The sequence below is a fragment of the Gekko japonicus genome, unplaced genomic scaffold (assembly GCF_001447785.1).
Source record: "Gekko japonicus isolate JY-2015 unplaced genomic scaffold, Gekko_japonicus_V1.1 scaffold663, whole genome shotgun sequence".
Lineage (NCBI taxonomy): Eukaryota > Metazoa > Chordata > Lepidosauria > Squamata > Gekkonidae > Gekko > Gekko japonicus.
In genome coordinates, this window is record NW_015170912.1 from 553415 (window position 1) to 574028 (window position 20614).

General features: G+C 42.4%; 1 protein-coding gene across 1 annotated transcript in view; it reads right to left on the minus strand.

Annotated features, from left to right (window-relative positions):
- The window catches only part of SORBS2 (sorbin and SH3 domain containing 2), a 112770-nt gene that overhangs the window by 33794 nt on the left and 58362 nt on the right, over positions 1–20614 (minus strand). The window contains exon 11 of the mRNA XM_015418695.1: positions 3389–3438. Within this exon, the coding sequence (XP_015274181.1) occupies positions 3389–3438 (50 nt within the window). The remainder of the gene's footprint in view (positions 1–3388; positions 3439–20614) is intronic.

Genomic DNA, 20614 nt, shown 5'->3' on the forward strand with positions numbered 1-20614 from the left:
GTGCAGGATCCAATCCATAATACGGCAAAAAAGCTTACAAGTTCTCCAGGTTTTCAAGTTCCCCACGCTCTTCAAACTGGCATTCATTCCTTTTTGAGCTTACTGTCTTTATTCTTGACTGCACAAAAAGCATGAAACAGCCTATACGAATACTGTTACAGTTTCCTGCAATATTGGGGTGGGTTTTCCTTTAACTTATGAATGGGAAAATGTGAGAGAAGGCCTTAACTACACTATGACATTTTATAGCAGGAGGCTACAGCCTTGAAGGAAAGCAAGGCACACATACAAACTTCTCCACTGATAGTGTAGTCTCTCTCTTCCTAAGAACGCAATTACAGCTGGCTGGATCAGACCAGTGATCCATTTAGTATAGCATCCTGCTTCACACACTGGCCAACCAGTTGCCCTGGAGGGACCAAATAAGAAGGTAGAGAGACTGAGGCCCTCCCCTGCTGCTGACTCCCAGAATTAGTATTCAGATGTGTATGAAGGCTCCCTTAAGTTGTCATGGCTAGTAGCCACTGAGGAACCTCTCCTCCATGAATCTCTTTAACCCCCTTTTAAAGCTCTGTGCTTGTTGCCATCACTACCTCAACTGACTAGGAATTCTGTGGCAGAATTCTGGATTAAGGGAGACTTGGCCATTTATGTATAAGGTATATTGAATAGATGTAGCAAAAGCAGACTTTGGTCTCTTCCCATGAAGCACTGCAGTAGGTCCAGTGCCTGCTTCCTAGTAGCAAAACGGTGCCTGGCTGTGAACGAACTGTCTCCCACACATACCTCACATTCCTTTAGCCAAAATGCACTAAGCCCCAAGGCTGAATATCTAGAGATTTTTGTGTATACCTCACCTGCTCTGGCCAGAGGCTTTGACCTAAGTGATAGCCCTTAGGGAGGAAAAGTTTTTGGTTTTATGGTGCCAGCAAGGGGAAGGCTCTGGCTACTGGTGTGCTCATGACATTCCCATGGGACGTTTGATGTATGTCTTTTATTATCTTGCAAAAGGGAATAGATATTGTCAAGGTTCCGTTGTTCAGCACCACTTCCTGAACACCCTTTTGGGGTCTTTGGCTGGAGGTCAAGAGACGTCTCTTTCTTAATTGTGTACACTGCCGTTTTTGGTGAATGCTCTGAGCTTTTTTATATTATGGTAAAGTTCAAGTAAATAGACTGTACTGCAGGCTTGTGTCCTCTTCTCTTTCCTACCAAGAGTTGGTGTCCTGCCAGAATCCCATCCAGCCCAGTGAACATAAGGGAAGCTGGTATACCAGGTGGAAGTTTTACTATGATGGGAGAGCAAGGAAAAAAATGCCCTTTATCAATTTTCTCTACCCCATGCACCATTTTAACACCTTGCTTATACCTCCCCTTAGCCATCTTTTTTCTAGACTGAAAAGTCCCAGATACTCCAGCCTCACCTCATAGGAAAGGTGCTCCAACCCCCAACCATCTTGATTGCACTCCAGGGCTCCTTGCTCTCTTGATGTCTCCTTCCCCCATTCCTCCCAGCTGCAGCGGCCCATTATGCACCCCCTCCCACCTGCAACCCCCATCTTACAGGGCCTTTTTCTTTATTTCTCCTAGCTGCACTGTAGTGCTACAGCATGGCTCAGTAAGGAAACACACACACCCCTTTCTCTATCCCCCAGGTTAAATATCAGTGTCACAGCCCACCCTGCAAGGATGAAAGGATGGACACCACTGACAAGAGGTACCCTAGCCCATCAGAAATGGAGTCAGAGGTGTTGCGTGGTGTGCACCCCTTGGAGTGGAAAGGGGTTGTTCTGGGAGGCATATCCTATTGCAACAGTTGGAAGGGGTGGCTGGGGATAGTATGGAGTAGGTGTCTCAGGTGAAGACCATTGCTCCCTCTAAGCTGTGGAGTCTTGTGAGCAAAAATTCTACTTTGTGAGCTACTGGCATTAAAGTTGAGACAAAGTGATTTGGGAGCCCTCCTTCCTGAGCTAAGACAAAAATGTGTGAGCCAGAGGCTAAAAAACTGTGAGCTCGCTCATACTAACTCAGCTTAGAGGGAACACTGGTGAAGACATGTGCTTAAAAGGATGGGATGTGAGGTGGGAAAGTATAGTCAAAGAGAATGGGGCTAATTCATTGCTCCAGTGAGAACTGAGGTGTGCGCAGGTTTGCTGGGCCAAGCTGTAAACAATATGGAGCTTCAGGTGGGAATAGCCCTCGGCACAGTAAGGTACGGAGGACCTCAAGTCAGTGGAGTGTGGTCAGGGCAGTGCCTGACTAAAGAAGCCCTTTACCACATTATGCCTCTTTGGTGAGATGTATCCACATTGGTGGAACAACCTCTTGTTCTTAGGACCAGTTTATTTGTTTTATATATTGAATTCATTTATACCCCACCTTTCTCCCCAGCAGAGACTCAGAGGGGCCGATTGGCCGTTAAAGCCCCTGGCAAAAGTCTAGGTGATCCAATGGCCTGGGGGGGCTGACCCCCACACTGGGACCACCCTGACCTGAGAGTGTATAACTGGCCCAAAGTTCCATACCAATCAAACTAAAAAAAAAATGCAGGGAGAACAAAGGGAGAGGATGCACATGGTCTATTCCCAGTCTCTTAAGCACTATTAAAATACTGGCAACTTGCTGCTGGCAATAAGTTATCCGCATAATGACACAAATTATTCTTCAGTAGTTATGTTCGTTGCTTGCTTCTTTCATCTTTCCAATTCCTGTGACTTTTACACAGTGTTGTAGAACAATTAGAAGCCAGTTCTTGGTTTGCGCAAATTAGAACCAATCCTGCTGGCAATACCTTTCTTATAAAATTCAAGAGCCACTGAGTCCCATTGTGAGCCAGGAATATAAATGGGGCATTTGAGATTTCACCACTGATTTTTTAAAAAGGAGAATGTAAATAATTGGATTATTGTAGGTATACCACATTTCATTCTGTTTAAATTGAATACATTTTTAACATGGCTAATAGTAACAAATACAGCCTTTATTTGAAATATTTGACACTATAAAAACGCAGATTAGACAAAAACTGAGCACATGTAATTGGCTTACACTCAATAAACCATGTTAGGGTATAATGAAAATGCAGACCACAGATGCTTTGTGATGTGGAACATCTGGAAAAATTATCCACCTCAGTCTTCAGATTCAAGCATACCAGCACATGAACAGATTTCTAGATCTGCACTGAAACAGGAACCCCTCCTCAGAACCTTCAATTTAAACTGACCAGCAATAAAGGAAAGGGGTGAAGTTTGTATTTCCTCCTATCAGAGGAAGGCCAACTGCACTTACTTTTGAATGGGAACTGGGATATGGATGTCCAGATGGCTCTTTCTAGTTATAAAGGCCTTTTTAAAAAAAATGCATCAATACGTCAAGTTTTTCTTACCTAGAAGGTCTGTCCAAGCCTCTGTCTGTTGGACTGTAATACAAGGAAGTCTAGAGAGACAAATAAATGACTCCATTAAACTTTTATTCTGAATTCCACTAGCATCATTCATAACAAATCACCATGCAAAGAACCTACACATAATTTAACAAATCAAGTCAGCCTGGTTAATACCTCCAGAAGAATTTGGACCATTTCACAAGAGAGGTTAGGCAGCTTTCAAAATCCACTGCAGAACCCTTATTTTATTTTGGAGGCAAAGATTCAGAAACAGTCCTTGTTTTAACAGCCTGCTTCCCAAATTAGATATACAATGATTTAGAATAGCTAAATAGTGGAAACTCGAATACGGTTTTTAAAAACATGAATAAGACTTACGAAATATCCTCCAGTTACTTACCGAAGCATTAATGTCAAATAAAGCTGGAAATTCTCTGTAAACATAGCTTAGACATCTATAACTTATATAGCCACTTGACCTTTCAAGCTTCATGTTAAGAGCAGAGATCGTCACGCTGACCTCAAGGCTTTTCTTTGCTTAAGAAGCGGCTGTTGAATGCTCTTTGGGAATGCAAATACTTTAAACTTGTGAATATAAGTTCAGCCCTTAGTGACAACTATTTTTAATCTAGTCACTTAATGGGTGTCAAAGTTCCAGCCCAAATTAGACGCACACAAGACTACAGTTTGTGGGAGCTAGAAAAAGAATCGTGTTGTCCCAGGGCATCATTTCATGGACACAAAACTATGTCATTCACATGTTAAACATATTTTACATTCAGGCTATGTAATTTCAGAGATGACCTGAGGGGACTGAAAATAGAATTTTCACACTATGTACTGCTAAAATCCTACATCAAAACATATCTCCAAAATGTATTACAGGGAGCAGTCTGCCATTACACTGCATCTGGGTGACGCTAATTACTTTCAGCAAGAGGGAGCACAGCCTGGTGGACTGTACTAATTTATATCTCTTTAACATGACTCCAATAAAAAAAAGGTCCACTCTAGAGGTGCTTTGACTACATTTTGCATTAACTCACAGGGCCAGTAGATTTTAGTAGATTCTCAGGTTCAAACCAGAAGTTACAGCTTACACAGGTGGGGGACATGGGTGCACATCTCAACTTGCTATCACACAGAACATGGATCTTACCTTTACAGTGCTCCAATTCCCTGTTCAGCTCTGGAACACTGCAAGGGGGGCTTCCCTCCTGCACAGTTTTTGCCAGTTGAAACAGCCATGAGGGCAGCCCTGTAGCTAAAGATTTTGGGGGGAGGGGGCCTTGGGGGGCACAGCTAATTAAATCAAAGTTAATTACATTAATTCAATTTGGGGGCCAGCCGAGGAGGGAGGGAGCCTGGAAGAAATGCTAGGGGGCTGCGCCCCATGGGCCCAGTGTTAGCTACGGGCCTGTATGGGGGGGCTGTTTGCCTCTTTCTCTGGCTCCTTCTCTTTCCCCCTTTCTCTAGGAAAGATGTGTAGAGCTGCAGAAAGGGGTGAATAGGCCCCCATGGCTTTTTCTGCTGGTGAAAACGGAACAGAAGACAAGCCAGAAACTCTTCCTCCCCCCTTGCAGGGCTCCAGAGCAAGGAAGCACTGTAAAGGTAAGACAACCTGTTCTTCTGTGTTACAGCAAGCTGGGAAATGCCCCCACCTTCGTAAGCTGTAATGTCTAGTTTGAGACTCAGGCCCCAGACTATCTGTGGATGGTCTCCTTCTCCATTGTCCATTATGCTACAAAAGGGATGGAGGAACCAGAGTGACAGAGTGAGAAGGACAGTAAGAATAAGTGAGCTGATGCTACTGCTCCACCTGTATTGTGTATCATGATGTCAGGCAGGAGTGTTGCAGGCAGCTCTGGTTGCCAGTGAGCCCCACCCCCCACCAGTTCACGGGCACTAAAAGACGCTTACTTATATCAATTGCTGACTCAAGTCCTGTGACTACAACTGACACCTAGTACAATAATAAGCATAGCATAGTCACAAATAAGCACAACAGGAACTGAAAGTAATTGGGTATCTGAGTACAAGATATATTCAAGAACAGTTCTGGGTACACAAATACCAATTTTGTACATGTTTAACTACAATTTCCCCCTAAAAAGCTGCAAATACAGAAGCCTTCATCAATAATAGCTGTAAGCAAGGCCTACCCTTGAAGAGTGTTCAGAACCTGCCACTAGGGCAGAATGCTGAGGCTGCACTTCAGGTTAGGGCCAGCTACCGGAAAGCTACCCCATACAACAGCAATTACACTGACTACCAATGTTGCCCCAAGCCCAATTCAAGGTGGAGTTTTTGTCCTTTACAGCCCTACGTGGCTTGGGACAGGGATATCTGAAGGGCCATCGTCTCCTATATGTTCCTCCCTGGGAATTAAGATCACAGGCACAGCCCCTCCTGACTGTCTCACCAATCAAAGAAGCTCATCTGATGGGTGCACAGGAGGGCCTTTTTGGTGGCAGCCCCACGATTATAGAACAGCCTCCCCAGTGAGATGTGCCTGTCCCCCTTATTTTCAGTCATCAGGAAGCAGATGAAGGCAGTTTTATTTAGGACCGCATTTGATTAATTTAGCTTTTAGCTATTGGCAGTCCTAACTGGATATTTTAAATTATGTTATTTTATGTGTTTTTAATAATCATTAAGAACATAAGAAGAGCCCTGCTGGATCCATCTAGTGCAGCATCCTGTCTCACACAGTGGCCAACCAGTTCCTCTGGAGAGCCAACAACAGGACATAAAGGCTGAAACGTTCTCCTGACGTTGCTTTCTGGCTTTGGGAATCAGAGGTTTAGTGCCTCTGAATGTGGAGGGTCCTCTCAGTCACATGGCTGGTAGCCACTTATAGACCTAGCCCCCACAATTTATCTAATCCCCTTTCAAAGCAGTTTATTCTTGTGGCCATCCCTACATCCTCTGGCAGCGAATTCCAAATTTTAATTACTCTCTGTGCATTTTATTTATATTGTAAGCCACCCTGAGTTCGGGAAGTTAGAAAGGCACCTAATAAATGTTTTAAATAAATAGAACAACCATTTTTGAAACCAAAGAGATGGAAAAAATAATAATTTTGAATAATATAAAGTTGCTTGACACCTGAGGAAATCTCAGCATTACTGAATGTGTACATTAACAAACATTTCATAGATTGTTAAGAGGTAATACATTTTCTGTTTCAATCAGAGAATAAATGCTGAAGAATTAATTAAAAACAGATTAAGAATCAGTTCTGGCAACTTAAGTATGTGCTGGTGGAGTGAGCAGGAAAAAAAAAATCAGAATTACAGATCACTTAAAAAGACGACCAACCAATTTTATAGGTGTTTTACTTCAGTTAAGATTCTTACACATATTTCACTCCTCCCCCAATTCACTTTGAGTTTTACTGTAAGTAAATTATGGTGGCAACCAAGAGATGTACACGGTAACCAAACCACAGAGAACTTATGAACAAAACCAAATGTCGTTTCCTAGTTAAATCAACCATAGAAGAAACATGCTTAATTTACCTCATTGGAAAGACCTGAAGGATTGTCTTGAACATAATCCAAGAGCTTTTTAGGAGGCTGCATCATTTAAGCAGAATTGCAGAGATGAAATGGAGGAGAATCAATGGCAGCAAGGAATGAAACATGTGGAGAAGGTGACATAGTTAGAAACCAAGTGATGACAGACCACAAGAGTGACACAAACAAAACAAAATGGGGGAAGGGGAAGGGAATATGGACTGTGGTAAAGAATGTGTGACAGTAACTGTCCACTAGCCCTGGAGAGCTTACAGCAGCTTTATGTGTAGTAAGACAGAGGAATGTTTGAAAAAGCATTTGAGCATATGAGTGGGTGCTGCTTTTCAGCGTGAGGATAATAGCTTTGGGGTATCTATGGGTCCAACACTATCCAAGTGCTGCTGGTACGCTGCACAAATTCCGCTGGGCTTGAACAAAAAGCAGCTACAGAATAGCAAGAAAGATAAGACTGCATTCCTCAGATGAATTGCAGATATTCCTTCAGAGGAATAATTATAACACCAGAGAACAGAATTAACGCCAGCCTTATATGAAATTATGTTTAGGCTTCTCAAATAGATTTTTTTTTTTAAATGACATTCCTTCTTTCATTAAAGTTGTAAAACATCTGAAAATTATTTATCTGACATCACGGAGCTACCAATAGGGACCACACGTGTTACCATACCGGCCAGCAGCCATGCGTCTGGATAACTCTGTTCAGCAACTTCCTTAGACAAGAGCTGCCTGCTAACCAACATAACTAAATGTCTAAGCATTTAGCAATAAGTTAACATTGAGACCCAGAGTTTCAATGTGTTAAATATTTATAAAAATCTAAAATGAAAGTTCACTGATAGCTCAGTTTTACTGGTCATTAACACCCCTACTGACTTTGGTGGGACTTTCCCCTCCCAGAAAATGAAATATTGTGTAAATATTACATTAACCCACCACAATATAGAAAAACATACATAAACACTAATGATGGAGTGCTCCAATTATTACTTCTGAATACAATGCATATTTTGATCTATATTGTGTGAATTTTTATTTTCTTTAAATTTTATACCTTGGTGTTCTAGCCTCACTTACCGGGCGTCCAAACTCCAGCTCTGAAAAGAATTTATACCAGGGCTCATTTTCTAAATCTATGTCATCTGGGTTTATGCGATCAGTCTGGAAGAATTGTGAAGGAAAAAGGGAAGGAAAAGGCACAAACTGATCAAAGTGTTGGAAATGACGCCTCACACAGATAACACAGATGCACACAAATAATAGGAGAGAAAGGATGAAACAAAAACAAAGGAAATGGGAGATGGAGATCTCACGATAGAAAGTGCCTGGCTTGATCTAAGAGTTGTCACACGCTGGTTGTTTGAACTCCTCCTTTTCAGCTTATCCTCCAAACGATTATTGTGTGTCCACAATACAATAAAATATATGCTTTTTTATTTAGAATATGTAAGTGTCCAAATATGATTATATAAGATTATTACAGCCAGGGCATTTTTTTTTTTTGAAACAGAGGTGCCGGAACTCTCAAGAGGGAAATGAAGTTTTGAATCTGTATACTGAAAACTCATGAACTTTAAAACAGTTTCAAAAGATTTTTGTCGAAGAGGTTCCAGAACTCCGTTCTTGGCACATCCCCCCAGAAAAAAAGCGCCCTGATTTACAGCCCTTTCTAAGCCCTGGCTCAAAAGAGTTTAAGATGAAAATTAAGCATTATACCAGCCACCAGGGTCAGGGTCTTAAGATTCAGCTACCTGCGTACAACAAATACAAGGACTTAATTTTCTTTCAAGTGTGCCATTTTGTACAAATAAGAGAAAAATCTCCAGGTTTTTTTTACATTACTTTCTTCTTTAGTATGCATAAAAAGTTATACAAAGACCATTAACTGTACATGATTACTGCCCCAAAAGAGTGTGTTAATTTTTATTTTAAAGCCAAGCATGTAAAAGTAATATGCAGAAAGAATAAAGACACAGACATAACTCTGTGGCCTCCAGCCAGTGTTAAGGAAATTAGAGATATAATATTGACACACCTCAGTTATGGGAACAGGTTTTGGAGCTCAACTTGCACCTATAATAAAAGGTACTTGGGGAGACTGGAACTACATATAAGGTAAGCATGTGGTGCTCAGCCAAAGAGATAATCATTTTTTTAAATAGAAGGAAGAAAGAATAAATCCAGGCAATTTTCTGCAGTAAATTAGCACTGACAATTATTTTGCACAGGAGGCATTAAGATGGGAAACTATACCTACCAAGATATCTTTTATTCACAATTTGACATTTTTTCCATTCCACTGATCCCCCCCCCCAATACTGATGGTATAGATGGTATAGAAGCAAATCAGCAACATCTGGTTGGGAGGCAGTTGTCTGGCCCTAATTCTTTATATCTATAAAGTTTTCATTTTTTACACTATCATTAGGACAAGAATTATCCAATAGTCATTGAATTTATCAGTTTGATTTCCTGACTGAGCAGCAGAGGGCAGCAAGAACTATTGTTTTACCACTGGATAGTAGCTAATACACTTGTTCATTAAAAATATATATATTAAACTGTCTGGAGGCGGAGCACCACCTTTCAAAACAACAGGATCGCACTCCCAGGTGTCAGAGGGTTGACAACATGATTTTCATCAGAAATGGCATGACAAGTGAACTCTCAATATTCTGCTGCACTTCCTTTATTCCATGTTGATTTTCCAACTGTCTTCTTTAGTTTTTACAGGCCAGAAAACAGGATACTAAGCTCCTATAGAGTTTTTGAATGCTCCAAACTGATGTGCTGGGGGCCCAGTGCAGAAGTTACGATGATTAGTTCTTACCAGCTCAATCCTATAACTTATGGCAGTACACTGATGCCAGAGCTGGCTTTCCCAGAATTCTGTCCTGCATTCACCACCATAACATGCCATACAGTCCAGCTGTCAGTCGCCGGAGACTCTGGTTCGGCAGCACCATACACACTGCTGTATGCCAGCTATCTACAGCGTTTTGCCCTTGTCAAATTATCTCTTATAAAAATCCACCCATAACTGGTGGGTGACCAAAAAGCTTATTCTCTTCTTCCTCTGTAAACACATGGAGCCAGTCCATAATTATCCTCCCGTGGTTGCATTTCTAAGCAAACCAAGAGAAAAGGGGGGAAAAAAATGCAAGGATGAAGGCTCGGATCAGGCTGCCGGCCAAGACGTGTGACAGCCTTATGGCCTCAATGCCCCTCATCCCAAGAACATCAGCAGTCAAGTCTGCCTTGAGAAATGATGTGGTCATAGCAGCATTGCTAGATGGGATGAGCACCATTTATGCAGCGCCATGAAAAGGCACTTGTTAAAGGGCTGCCAGGACGGGGGTTAGATAAGATGCACACTTCGCAATGACTCTGCAATGACATGGAATTTCTGCAGCCCAGGAATCTGGAAAGGGGTACTTGCCTGATATGATACCAGCTCAATGTTGGCGTGTGGAAGCGTCCAGTAACGACATGCACTAGGTTGCTTGTTGTTGTTGTTCAGTCGCACAGTCGAGTCCGACTCTTCGCGACCCCATGGACCAGCTCCCTCCAGGCCTTCCGGTCTTCCGCCATCCTCTGAAGTTTGCTCAACTTCATGTTCGTTGCATCGATGACACTGTCTAACCATCTCATCCTTTGCCGTCCCCGTCTTCTTTGACCTTCAATCTTTCCCAGCATCAGGGTTGCTGGTGCTGACTATTTATAGTGGATTTATTTACACAGATATACACAGTTCATTTAGCACTCTCCAACTCCAATATCGCCATCCAATCCGGCAGAGTGCTCCGCTGCAAGGCATTCACTGAGTGAACACCTCTACAAGTACTACATGGACTTATATACAGTGTCAGCACCAATCAGTGATCAGTGCTGACTCATGGTTACATCATGAATGCTGATGCAAGAGAGATGCAATCTCTGCCTGGTGACAGGGTCATGTGATATACTTAACTGTCACCCAGATCAGCATGATCTTCACCACATTGTCTCATAGACTGTCATCTTGTCCCATACCTTACTGTATGCTGACACTCAATCCTACAACTTATGGCAGTACACTGATGCCAGAGCTGGCTTTCCCAGAATTCTGTCCTGCATTCACCACCATAACATGCCAAACAGTCCAGCTGTCAGTCGCCGGAGACTCTGGTTCGGCAGCACCATACACACTGCTGTATGCCAGCTATCTACAGCGTTTTGCCCTTGTCAAATTATCTCTTATAAAAATCCACCCATAACTGGTGGGTGACCAAAAAGCTTATTCTCTTCTTCCTCTGTAAACACATGGAGCCAGTCCATAATTATCCTCCCGTGGTTGCATTTCTAAGCAAACCAAGAGAAAAGGGGGGAAAAAAATGCAAGGATGAAGGCTCTGATCAGGCTGCCGGCCAAGACGTGTGACAGCCTGATGGCCTCAATGCCCCTCATCCCAAGAACATCAGCAGTCAAGTCTGCCTTGAGAAATGATGTGGTCATAGCAGCATTGCTAGATGGGATGAGCACCATTTATGCAGCGCCATGAAAAGGCACTTGTTAAAGGGCTGCCAGGACGGGGGTTAGATAAGATGCACACTTCGCAATGACTCTGCAATGACATGGAATTTCTGCAGCCCAGGAATCTGGAAAGGGGTACTTGCCTGATATGTTCCTGAGTGCCAGTCGCTGCTGCAGCAGTGGAGTGACTGTTTGTACCATTATAGTTGAATTCTTGCAGAATCAGGCAGTAACCTTTTAAAAATCCAAATATTGTAACTGGTTTGGGCGTGCGGGGGAAAACTTTTTGTGAAGCAAAAGGCAGCACTGGGGTTGTTATTATTATTATTGCCTTTAGTATGGTTGTGAATGTTATACTACAGCTGGAATGTACCTGTTTGTGTTGCGATTTTATGATTCTGTGTTGTTTGCTATGACTGAGTTAATGCACTAAAAGTACCTGACTTATTATTTTTGCCTTTATGATGGTAATTCAGTTCTGTGGGGCTTTCAAATGGCAACTGTGCCAGTGGACTGGCACAGGTGCAAACATGACGCTTGCACGGTTAGCTCCCAGCATACACTGATAATTGGGACTGCTGTAATGGAAGATGCACTGTTTTTGTGTGTAGAAGGAGTGATGTAGCAATGGCAGGCTGGACTGGCTTCCCTACTGGGCAGCTGCCAATTAGACACTCCCCCCCCCCACACACTTTCCCATCCTGTCTTTTTAAACTGGAGAGAGATAAACAGGAGGAGCTGGCTGAAGAGAAGAATATAAAGTGGACTGTACTGAAGGTTGCTTTAGAGTCAGAAGAGAAAATGTAAGATTTCTCTCTGTAGTTGTGGGGGGTAAATGGTCTTCCTTAAATGGTAAGTGTACTTACCATCCTACATGCAAATAAAATTTAGTCAACTTAGTTTACCAAGGCCAGATAATGAAACTGAAGCTCAAATACTTTGGCCACCAAATGAGAAGGGAGCACTCACTGGAGAAGAACCTGATGCTGGGAAAGATTGAAGGTCAAAGAAGACGGGGACGGCAAAAGATGAGATGGTTAGACAGTGTCATAGATGCAACGAACATGAAATTGAGCCAACTTCAGAGGACGGCGGAAGACAGGAAGGCCTGGCGTGATCTGGTCCATGGGGTCGCAAAGAGTCGGACTCGACTGTGCGACTGAACAACTACAACATAGTACCCACTAAATAGTCCAATCAGAGAGTAAATGTTATCTTGTAATACCTATATGTACGCACATCTTCAGAGCTATTTTACAATGCAAGTTTAGCGTTCTTAACCCCATGCTTTCATCTATGCATGTAAAACAAGACAGTAAAAAAAAGTTGAGTTACGTGATATGGATAACTCTGACTTGCATTATGAATTGGATTTAACTCATCGAGCTCTCTGCCAATGTACAGTCTGGAACTGTATTTTGCATTTTAAAAATTCCTCAGTGATTACATGTCAATACAGCTCTTGTCTTATGAAAAATATGCTTCCCAGTTTGCCCAGTTTGGTGTAGTGGTTAAGTGTGCGGGTTAAGTGTGCGGACTCTAATCTGGGAGAACTGGGTTTGATTCCCCACTCCTCCACTTGCACCTGCTTATGTGACCTTGGGTCAGTCACAAGCTCTGGCACAGCTGTCCTTGAAAAAGAGCAGTTAGAGTTCTCTCAGCCCCAACCACCTCACAGGGTGTCTGTTGTAGGGAGGGGAAGGGAAAGGAGTTTGTAAGCCGCTTTGAGACTCCAAGTGAAGGGCGGGGTATAAATCCAATCTCTTCTTCTTCTTCTTCTTCTTCTTCTTCTTCTTCTTCTTCTTCTTCTTCCCTTACAGAGTCATTTCCTGGAAGTGGCTCATCTCTGTAGGTCTGTCCCTATGAGGCTTGGACCCTAAAAGGCTTCTTTCCTAGGCGATGGTCATGAACAAATCCATCAGCTCCAATACTAGCATGCCAAAATATGGAATTCTAATTACAGCTTTAAGAGACCAAGTGCCAATTAAGCAGGGGTCATTTCGTAGAAAAAGAGCTAGGGGAACTCATTAGCAGAACTCATTAGCATATGCCACACACCCTGACATCAGGGGCCCGGCGGTGGACCTGCAAGGCCAGCGGAAGTACGAGGAAGCCCCGCCAAGGCCCTCCCTGGCCCCAGGCAGGCAGAGGTGGGGAGAGGCGGGGAGGAAGCAACTTACCCTCCCTCTTCTCCTGCCTCCTCCTGGCTGAATGAGGGCTGGAAGCGGGGCGGCCGGAAGCAGGGGGTGGGGCTTCGTCATGTGCCCCACCCCCTGCACCTCACCCGGGGGAACTGCATTCCCCCGCGTTCCCCCCCAAAATGACCTCTGAATTAAGGATCAAATACACACTTTTTTGTCTCTCCAAAGAATCTGTTTCTAAAACTAGAGTCAATAATAAGCTACATCATGTAGGGCAAAAACATCCAAGCACAAAGAGTACTGTGTCTCTTGAACAACTAAGGTTTATGCAACTCTTCATATATGCAGGCAAACTTTGATCTTTGGAAAAGTAAAGCACATGTCTGTGAACCCCTTAAATATCTAGGGCAGTCCATCAGTTATATACACTGGCTCACTGCTTAACTAGTTTGTGCCAAACAATTCAGTTAATCCACCAAATCCAATTTATAGCAAGGATGAGAGATTGCAAATGTTCTCACAGGCAGTTCTGCAGTTACCAAATGGTTAACTTTTGACGTCCTGCACAACGAAACGAAACTCATGTGTGCAGTGGCTATAGGAGTCATGTGCAGTGCAAACTTTTTTTTGAAATTAATATGAGATACAGCCAAAATGGCGAGAATCTGGTGACGCCTAGCCCTTCATAGAGTATTGGGCCTACAAAGCAGCAGAACCGGGTGCCTCATTTCATCACTGTCTCCCAGTGCTAATTGCCTCCCTGTTAGAAAATATCTGTAAGGCAAAAAGAAAAGGAGGGAGGGGCTTTTGGCTTCTTCCAAAGTGATATATACATCACCTGTCTGCATTGCCCTTCTGTTGACTACGTAGGACAAACACATCTGTTTGTATGCAAGAAAATAAATGGACAAAAATCTGAGAGAAAAATGGCAAGATTCAGGAATCTCCAACAGAACAATTAAATCCTCCAAGGAATATCACTGTGTGTTGACCTCAATAGTGATTTCAGAGGGAAACTCCAGTTTGGAACAGATGAACTACAATCCAAAATGGAAGTAAATCAGGACAACTGAGTTTTTTTCCAACTACACATGAGTGATGAAGTGCTACATCAAGCATAACTTGAATGGATCACGTTGTTTTAATTTTGCATACATTTAGGCTTTAAACAAACAAAAAAACCCCACACAGACCAACTGTTGTTGCTGGGATTTCAGAGCATGGGTTTTTGCCAGCTGAGTCTTGTTAGTCTTTAAGATCAGCCTTTAATTTTTTTAATTTAAGGTGCCATAAGACTTTGTTGACATTTGGGCTTCACGTAGCTTGCCTTGGTGGGTCGGCTGTGTGTGGAGAGAATGGAACTTCTCTGCAGGTGGCAAGCAGACACAAGGATGCCCACTGACATTTTATGGAGCTGCCTTATGCTGAATTACACCATCAAGGTCAGTAATGTCTCCTTAGAATGTTGACAGCTCTCCAGAGCCTCAGTTAGTGGTCTTTCGTATCACCTATTATTTGTTTTAACTGGAGATGCTGTGGATTGAGCCTGGGATCTTCTGCATGCAAAGCAGATGCTCTACTACTGAGCCATGGCCCCTCCCCAATGATATTTTATTTGGATCAGTACCACCTGATGATAGGCACTGTACAAATTTCACAATTTTTGACCAGAATGTATTTTCTTGCTTTCTGTGACAGCACATAAAGGCTTCCAGAATAGTTCTGTCAGCTGTGGTCTTTTCTTGAACCTTCTATTCATTTCAATGAAGTCTGGGGGGAGGGAACTTCCATAGGTTTGTGTTCCAGGTAGGGATGTCAGCCTCCAGGTGGGATCCCCTGGAATGATAACTTATCTCCAGACTATGGATATCAGTTCCCCTGGAGAAAATGGCTGCTTTGGAGGATTGACTCTATGGCATTGTACCCCACTGAGGTCCCTGTCCTCCCCAGGCTCCATCCCCAGATCTCCTGGAGATTCCCAACCTGGATCTGGCAACCCAACTCCAGGCCTTTCAGTCAGGTGTTTTCATAATACTGATACACTCCTTTTTATAGTACTGATCCAAGCAATATCATTTACTTAACATCATTATTAAATGTACTGCATAAAACTGAATATTTGGTCCCTCAATTTAGTTTTTATACAAGACGATCATGATAAACGTGTTGCTGGAAGAGGTATGCTTTTGCCATCTTTTCTATGGAGGTTCCGAAATATGGAGGTTCTTTAAATCACTTTCTGCACCTTATTTCTGTTCTCCCTTCTTGAGCATGCTGAAAAGGGGTGGTAGAGGTCAGGTCAGAAAGAGGAAAAGAATATCAGATCACTCTCCTCTTGCAGCAGCTTTATAAAAAAAATAAGGATCAGATCATATATTGAGATCTGGTCCATTCAATCATTACTAACCTTTAGAGAAACCTTTAACAAATTATCAGTCTCCTTCCCTATTTTTACTTTCTTTCTAATGTTATATTATTCATTTCATTGCATGTTTTTAGTCAAGGCCATTAAAAAAATAATTGTGTACAGTACTTTGTTGTCTTGAAAGTTAATACAAACATTTCTAATATAGTTCTACTATTGAAACTGGAGTGCTGTTTTTTTAAGTAGAGATTTTATCCTTTTAAGAGCCATGGGCAGAACCTGTATACATGACCGTACGACTGCAATGGGAAAAGCTGCTCCTGTTGGATTTCTCCCAGACATTAGCTTGTTTGTATAAAATGCTAATCCACTGAGCACACAGTACTGCTCCACTGCTTAGGCAAGGAAAAATGCAGTGCGTGTGGTAGTAAGAACCAGCAACTCAGACAATTTAGCACTCACCAGCAGTCTTTCACACACCAGACGCTTCCAATAGTAAACCACACAGTTCAGTCCAGTGGTAACTATTTACAGGAATTTTATTTACAGTATTTACAGCTCTCTAACAAAGTGCTTCGCCAGAATCCATATATCATCACAAGAATACTATACAGAGATACATATGTCAGCCAATCAGGACAGTGCTGACTCATTGTGACATTTTCTTTGCCCAGACAAGTCTAAACTGGCTGGATCTGGTTTGCAGCATCTGTCAACTGTCAGTAAGATCTTGGAGATCTTGATGCTGAAGCTTACACACCGACAATGCATGAGTCCCCACCGCGTTATATCAGAAGTCAATGACTCATCATGCATTTGCTTTCCCTGCACCTGTTTGAAGAACCAGCCAGTCTGGATAAGAAGCCATAAACCTAACATATATGCCCATTCTCTATCCAGTACTGTCATACACTCATTCCATTCAGATTGGAACTAGTCAAATATCAATCTGTATTAACCCCAAAGGTAATGCGAATTAATTTCTCACTTCATGATCACAATATAGAAATGACAAAAGACTAATTATCCTATACTCTGTAAGACTGCATTTCTTTTGTTCACCAATTTTATGGTTCTGTAAAAAAAGCAATGCCTATTACTTCATGCAAATGAACTGTTTTATAATTAACATCCACCACACAGTGGAAACTTCTAAACTAAAGCTACGCTAACAGCTTAGCACTGTGTTAATTGATTCAGATGTTCAAAAGGATGTAAAGCGGTGGATGGAACATTACTATCTAATGGCCAAAAAGAAGAGATTTGACATGAGAAATCTGTGATCAGAGCTTCTGATTTTTTTCCCTTTACATTGTAGGAGCCACATGGGTCTGATAATTTGATCAGGGAACTATCACTAATAGAAGGGGTATTCAACACTTTTCCCAGTCTACATTCCCTCCCTTGAATATGCAACTAGATGTGCTGGGGGAAACAGTATGGGCACCATATAAGTATTTATATTTTACCCAGTGGGGTAGATCAGGTATACTGCACAGAGTTGATTTTTCACTCAAACTAGTAACCATGTGGTTACTTTGAAATAAAGGGGAAGGTTTTTGGTCCCAAAGAAGAAGTTTTTGATAATGGATCTCTTGCATCATGTCTGTACTGACACTGATTCGTTATTTGAAATGTCTTTTAAACATAGTCTTGTATCCAAAGAGCAATGGACATAAAGAAGTACACGGAACAGGTCTTTGCTGATTTCCTCTTCCCGCTGCAATTCCCTGTGACCATACCTACCCCAGCCTCTCCTGTAATGTGGGGCCCTAGGAATTACACAGGATGCAGTACAGGAAGGATGGTAGGAAGGGAGAAATCAGAATTTCTCACCCTGATGGAAGGATATCTATTGGCAGAGCAAAAAAAATTTTGGCATCAAAATCCACCAAAATGCTGCTCCTGGGGAACAGGAGATCCCTTGGAACAGCATTCTGGGGAGGGAGGCAAGAAATGCACGCTAAAACATGTGGGATCCAACCAATAGGCTTGCAAGAGCTTTACTGGCAACACAAATCCTGTGGGTTTTTTGGATACAAAAGATATAGCACTGTGCAGTTCCGTCTTAACATTCATCACTACATGAAAGTGCTTATGGTACTGCTGAAACAACTATCAATTATATCCTAAGCCAAGTCTGGGAAAACTGAAAGAATCCACGAAGTCACAGTCAAACAGACTCTGGGTGCCTTTATGTTTTTGAAGTAGAAAAAAGTCTGGGAAAGCAGCCAGTTCCCTTCCTGTTTCTCTGCTCAAATTTGCTGTTTTTCATTATTAAAAAAGTCAGGAGACTGTTCCATGTGTCCCTCATGTAGCATCATCTTCAGGTCTGCAGGGACTGCCCATTTGAAAATATTGCTCTCATCATAACAGGATGCTTAGCTTAGAATCTCCCAGTCCTCCATGGCAGCCATTATGTGACTGGTCCAGTCTTCCCCGGCACCATTCTATCCCAAAATTCTACAAGTCCCAACAGGTTTAACTGGTTAAAGAAATCAGAACTGAAAAGATCTCCAGTATAAATCTTTATAACAAGAAACATGATCTTCTCATTTTAGTTCATTAAATTTGAAATGTTACATTGATTCTCTCATCTATCACAGTGGCAGGCTGGCTTCAATATGAATTACTTGCAAATAGTCTGTCTTGCAGAAAATCACGTTTAGTGAAACCAGACACTCATGAAATATCACTGAAATCTACAAAAAACCAATTTCTTCTGTAAGGGTCAACCACTTGAGAACTATTTATAATTGAAAACGTCATTAAATGAGTTTCTTATACAATATACAATATTGGTAACAGAAATTATCACTCAGCAAAAAACCCAATTCCAGCTCCCCAGTTGTTCGCAAATATACCCCAGACAATAGCTACCAAATTTCTAGCAAATCCTGCACAGTCTTAGAACAAGTAATAAGTTCACTCTATTTGAATTTCCTCAGATTCCTCTTTTGAAATAAACCCTTGGTTCTGCAAAATTCCTCAGAGACATAAATGAATGCAGTTTCAATGAAACACTGGGTAATTTTAATCCCAAAGAAAGCCACCCCATCCCATATGCAATCCTTCACAGGATTAATCCGTAGCCTTTGGGGAGGACTGTTTCCCCAAGAATTCTAGCTGAAAGCATGGAACTACATGTTATAAGAAACCTGTGGCGCCCCTGAAAGACTCTGTGTCAAGTTTGCCCCATCTCTTCTGTAGCATTTTATAACCTAATAGACAATTGTGTCCCAATCTGTGGATAACTAAATCTGTGGACTGGGGCCATACTGATAGAAAACAAATAATTCTGCAAATTTGGGGGACCCCCCCCAAGACTTGGAGAAAAATCTGGAAGTAACACCCCCTCCCTTTGGGAGGTTTAAATCCTACTTGACCCAAAATGAACTTTGTCTGCACTTGTACTGAAGCTCCAAAGCTCCAGGTAGGGAGGAAGGCGGGAGAGCCGGTGGCCCTGTTGTCATTGAGGGAGGCAAGCTGCTGGGCAGGAAGGAGAGCCGGTGGCCCTGTTGTCATTGAGGGGGGAGCTGCTGGGTGGGCGGGTGGCCAGCCAGGAGAGCGCCACTGTTGCCATGCAATTGTAATAATGTCAGAGGATAGAGTATGTTGAACTGCACATTACAGTTCAGGTGGGCAGCTGTGTTGGTCTGAAGCAGCAGAACTAAGTTTGAATCCAGTGGCACCTTTTCCTTTACCTGTATCTGAAGAAGTGTGCCTGCACATGAAAGCTTATGTCTTGAGTAAAACTTTGTTGGTCTTAAAGGTGCCACTGGACTCAAACTTTGTTCTGCACATCACGGTGTGTGGGTACACAGTAGGGAAGAGAACCTGACATGGGACTGCTTTGTTTTACTGGAAGCCCCATTTTTCTCCTAATGCACAATTCCACCGTAATTGTCTTTGCCTTCGAAGGAGGAACACATAGCTACATTTCCAAATTAAACTGAGGACAGGTCTTTTACTTAGCTGTCCCAGGGTTCTGTAGATATGATGAGCATGATGTGATGACAAATACCATAAAGTATCGCTGCATGCTTGGAATGTTGCAGTGTGGAACAGTCTATTCTACATGACAAAAGGAAAGGTAATGTGTAGACCCTCTCCACAGTAAGTCTTGAGTGTCAGGAAATGCTTTTGGAGAAGGTAAGCTTCCTGCCTAGGTGGAGGAAGCAAGTGGATGTCAGTGTGAAAAAAAAGAAGCTGAAAGATAATAAGCAGAATCACTGCTATGAGTTGCTTAAAATACTGAGGGAGGGAAGGTTTGCAGAATTTCTCTCCTCAGGGATCTAATGTGGAGTAGCAGATCTGCTACCCCGGAGCATCACTATGGCTTCACCTGTGCTCTCTCTGTACATTTGTAAATAAAGCAAATGCTACAATGATACCATAATTTATTTTATTTATTTATTTAACTTGAGACTTGATATACCGCCCTAACCCCCCAGGGGGTCTCTCTGGTCGGTTCACATATTTTTGCGTTCTAAGAACTTGTACTCCTAACTTGGGCCACATCTAATGTTTGGGTAAGTGCTAGCCTGTGGAACTTCTTGCAACTTGGGAAAGTTCATCACATTTTTAGAAGGCCACATGGCATACTATTGTTATCGATATAAGGCAGTAGTAACGGGAAGCCATTAGGCACAAAAATCCTACATGTATATGA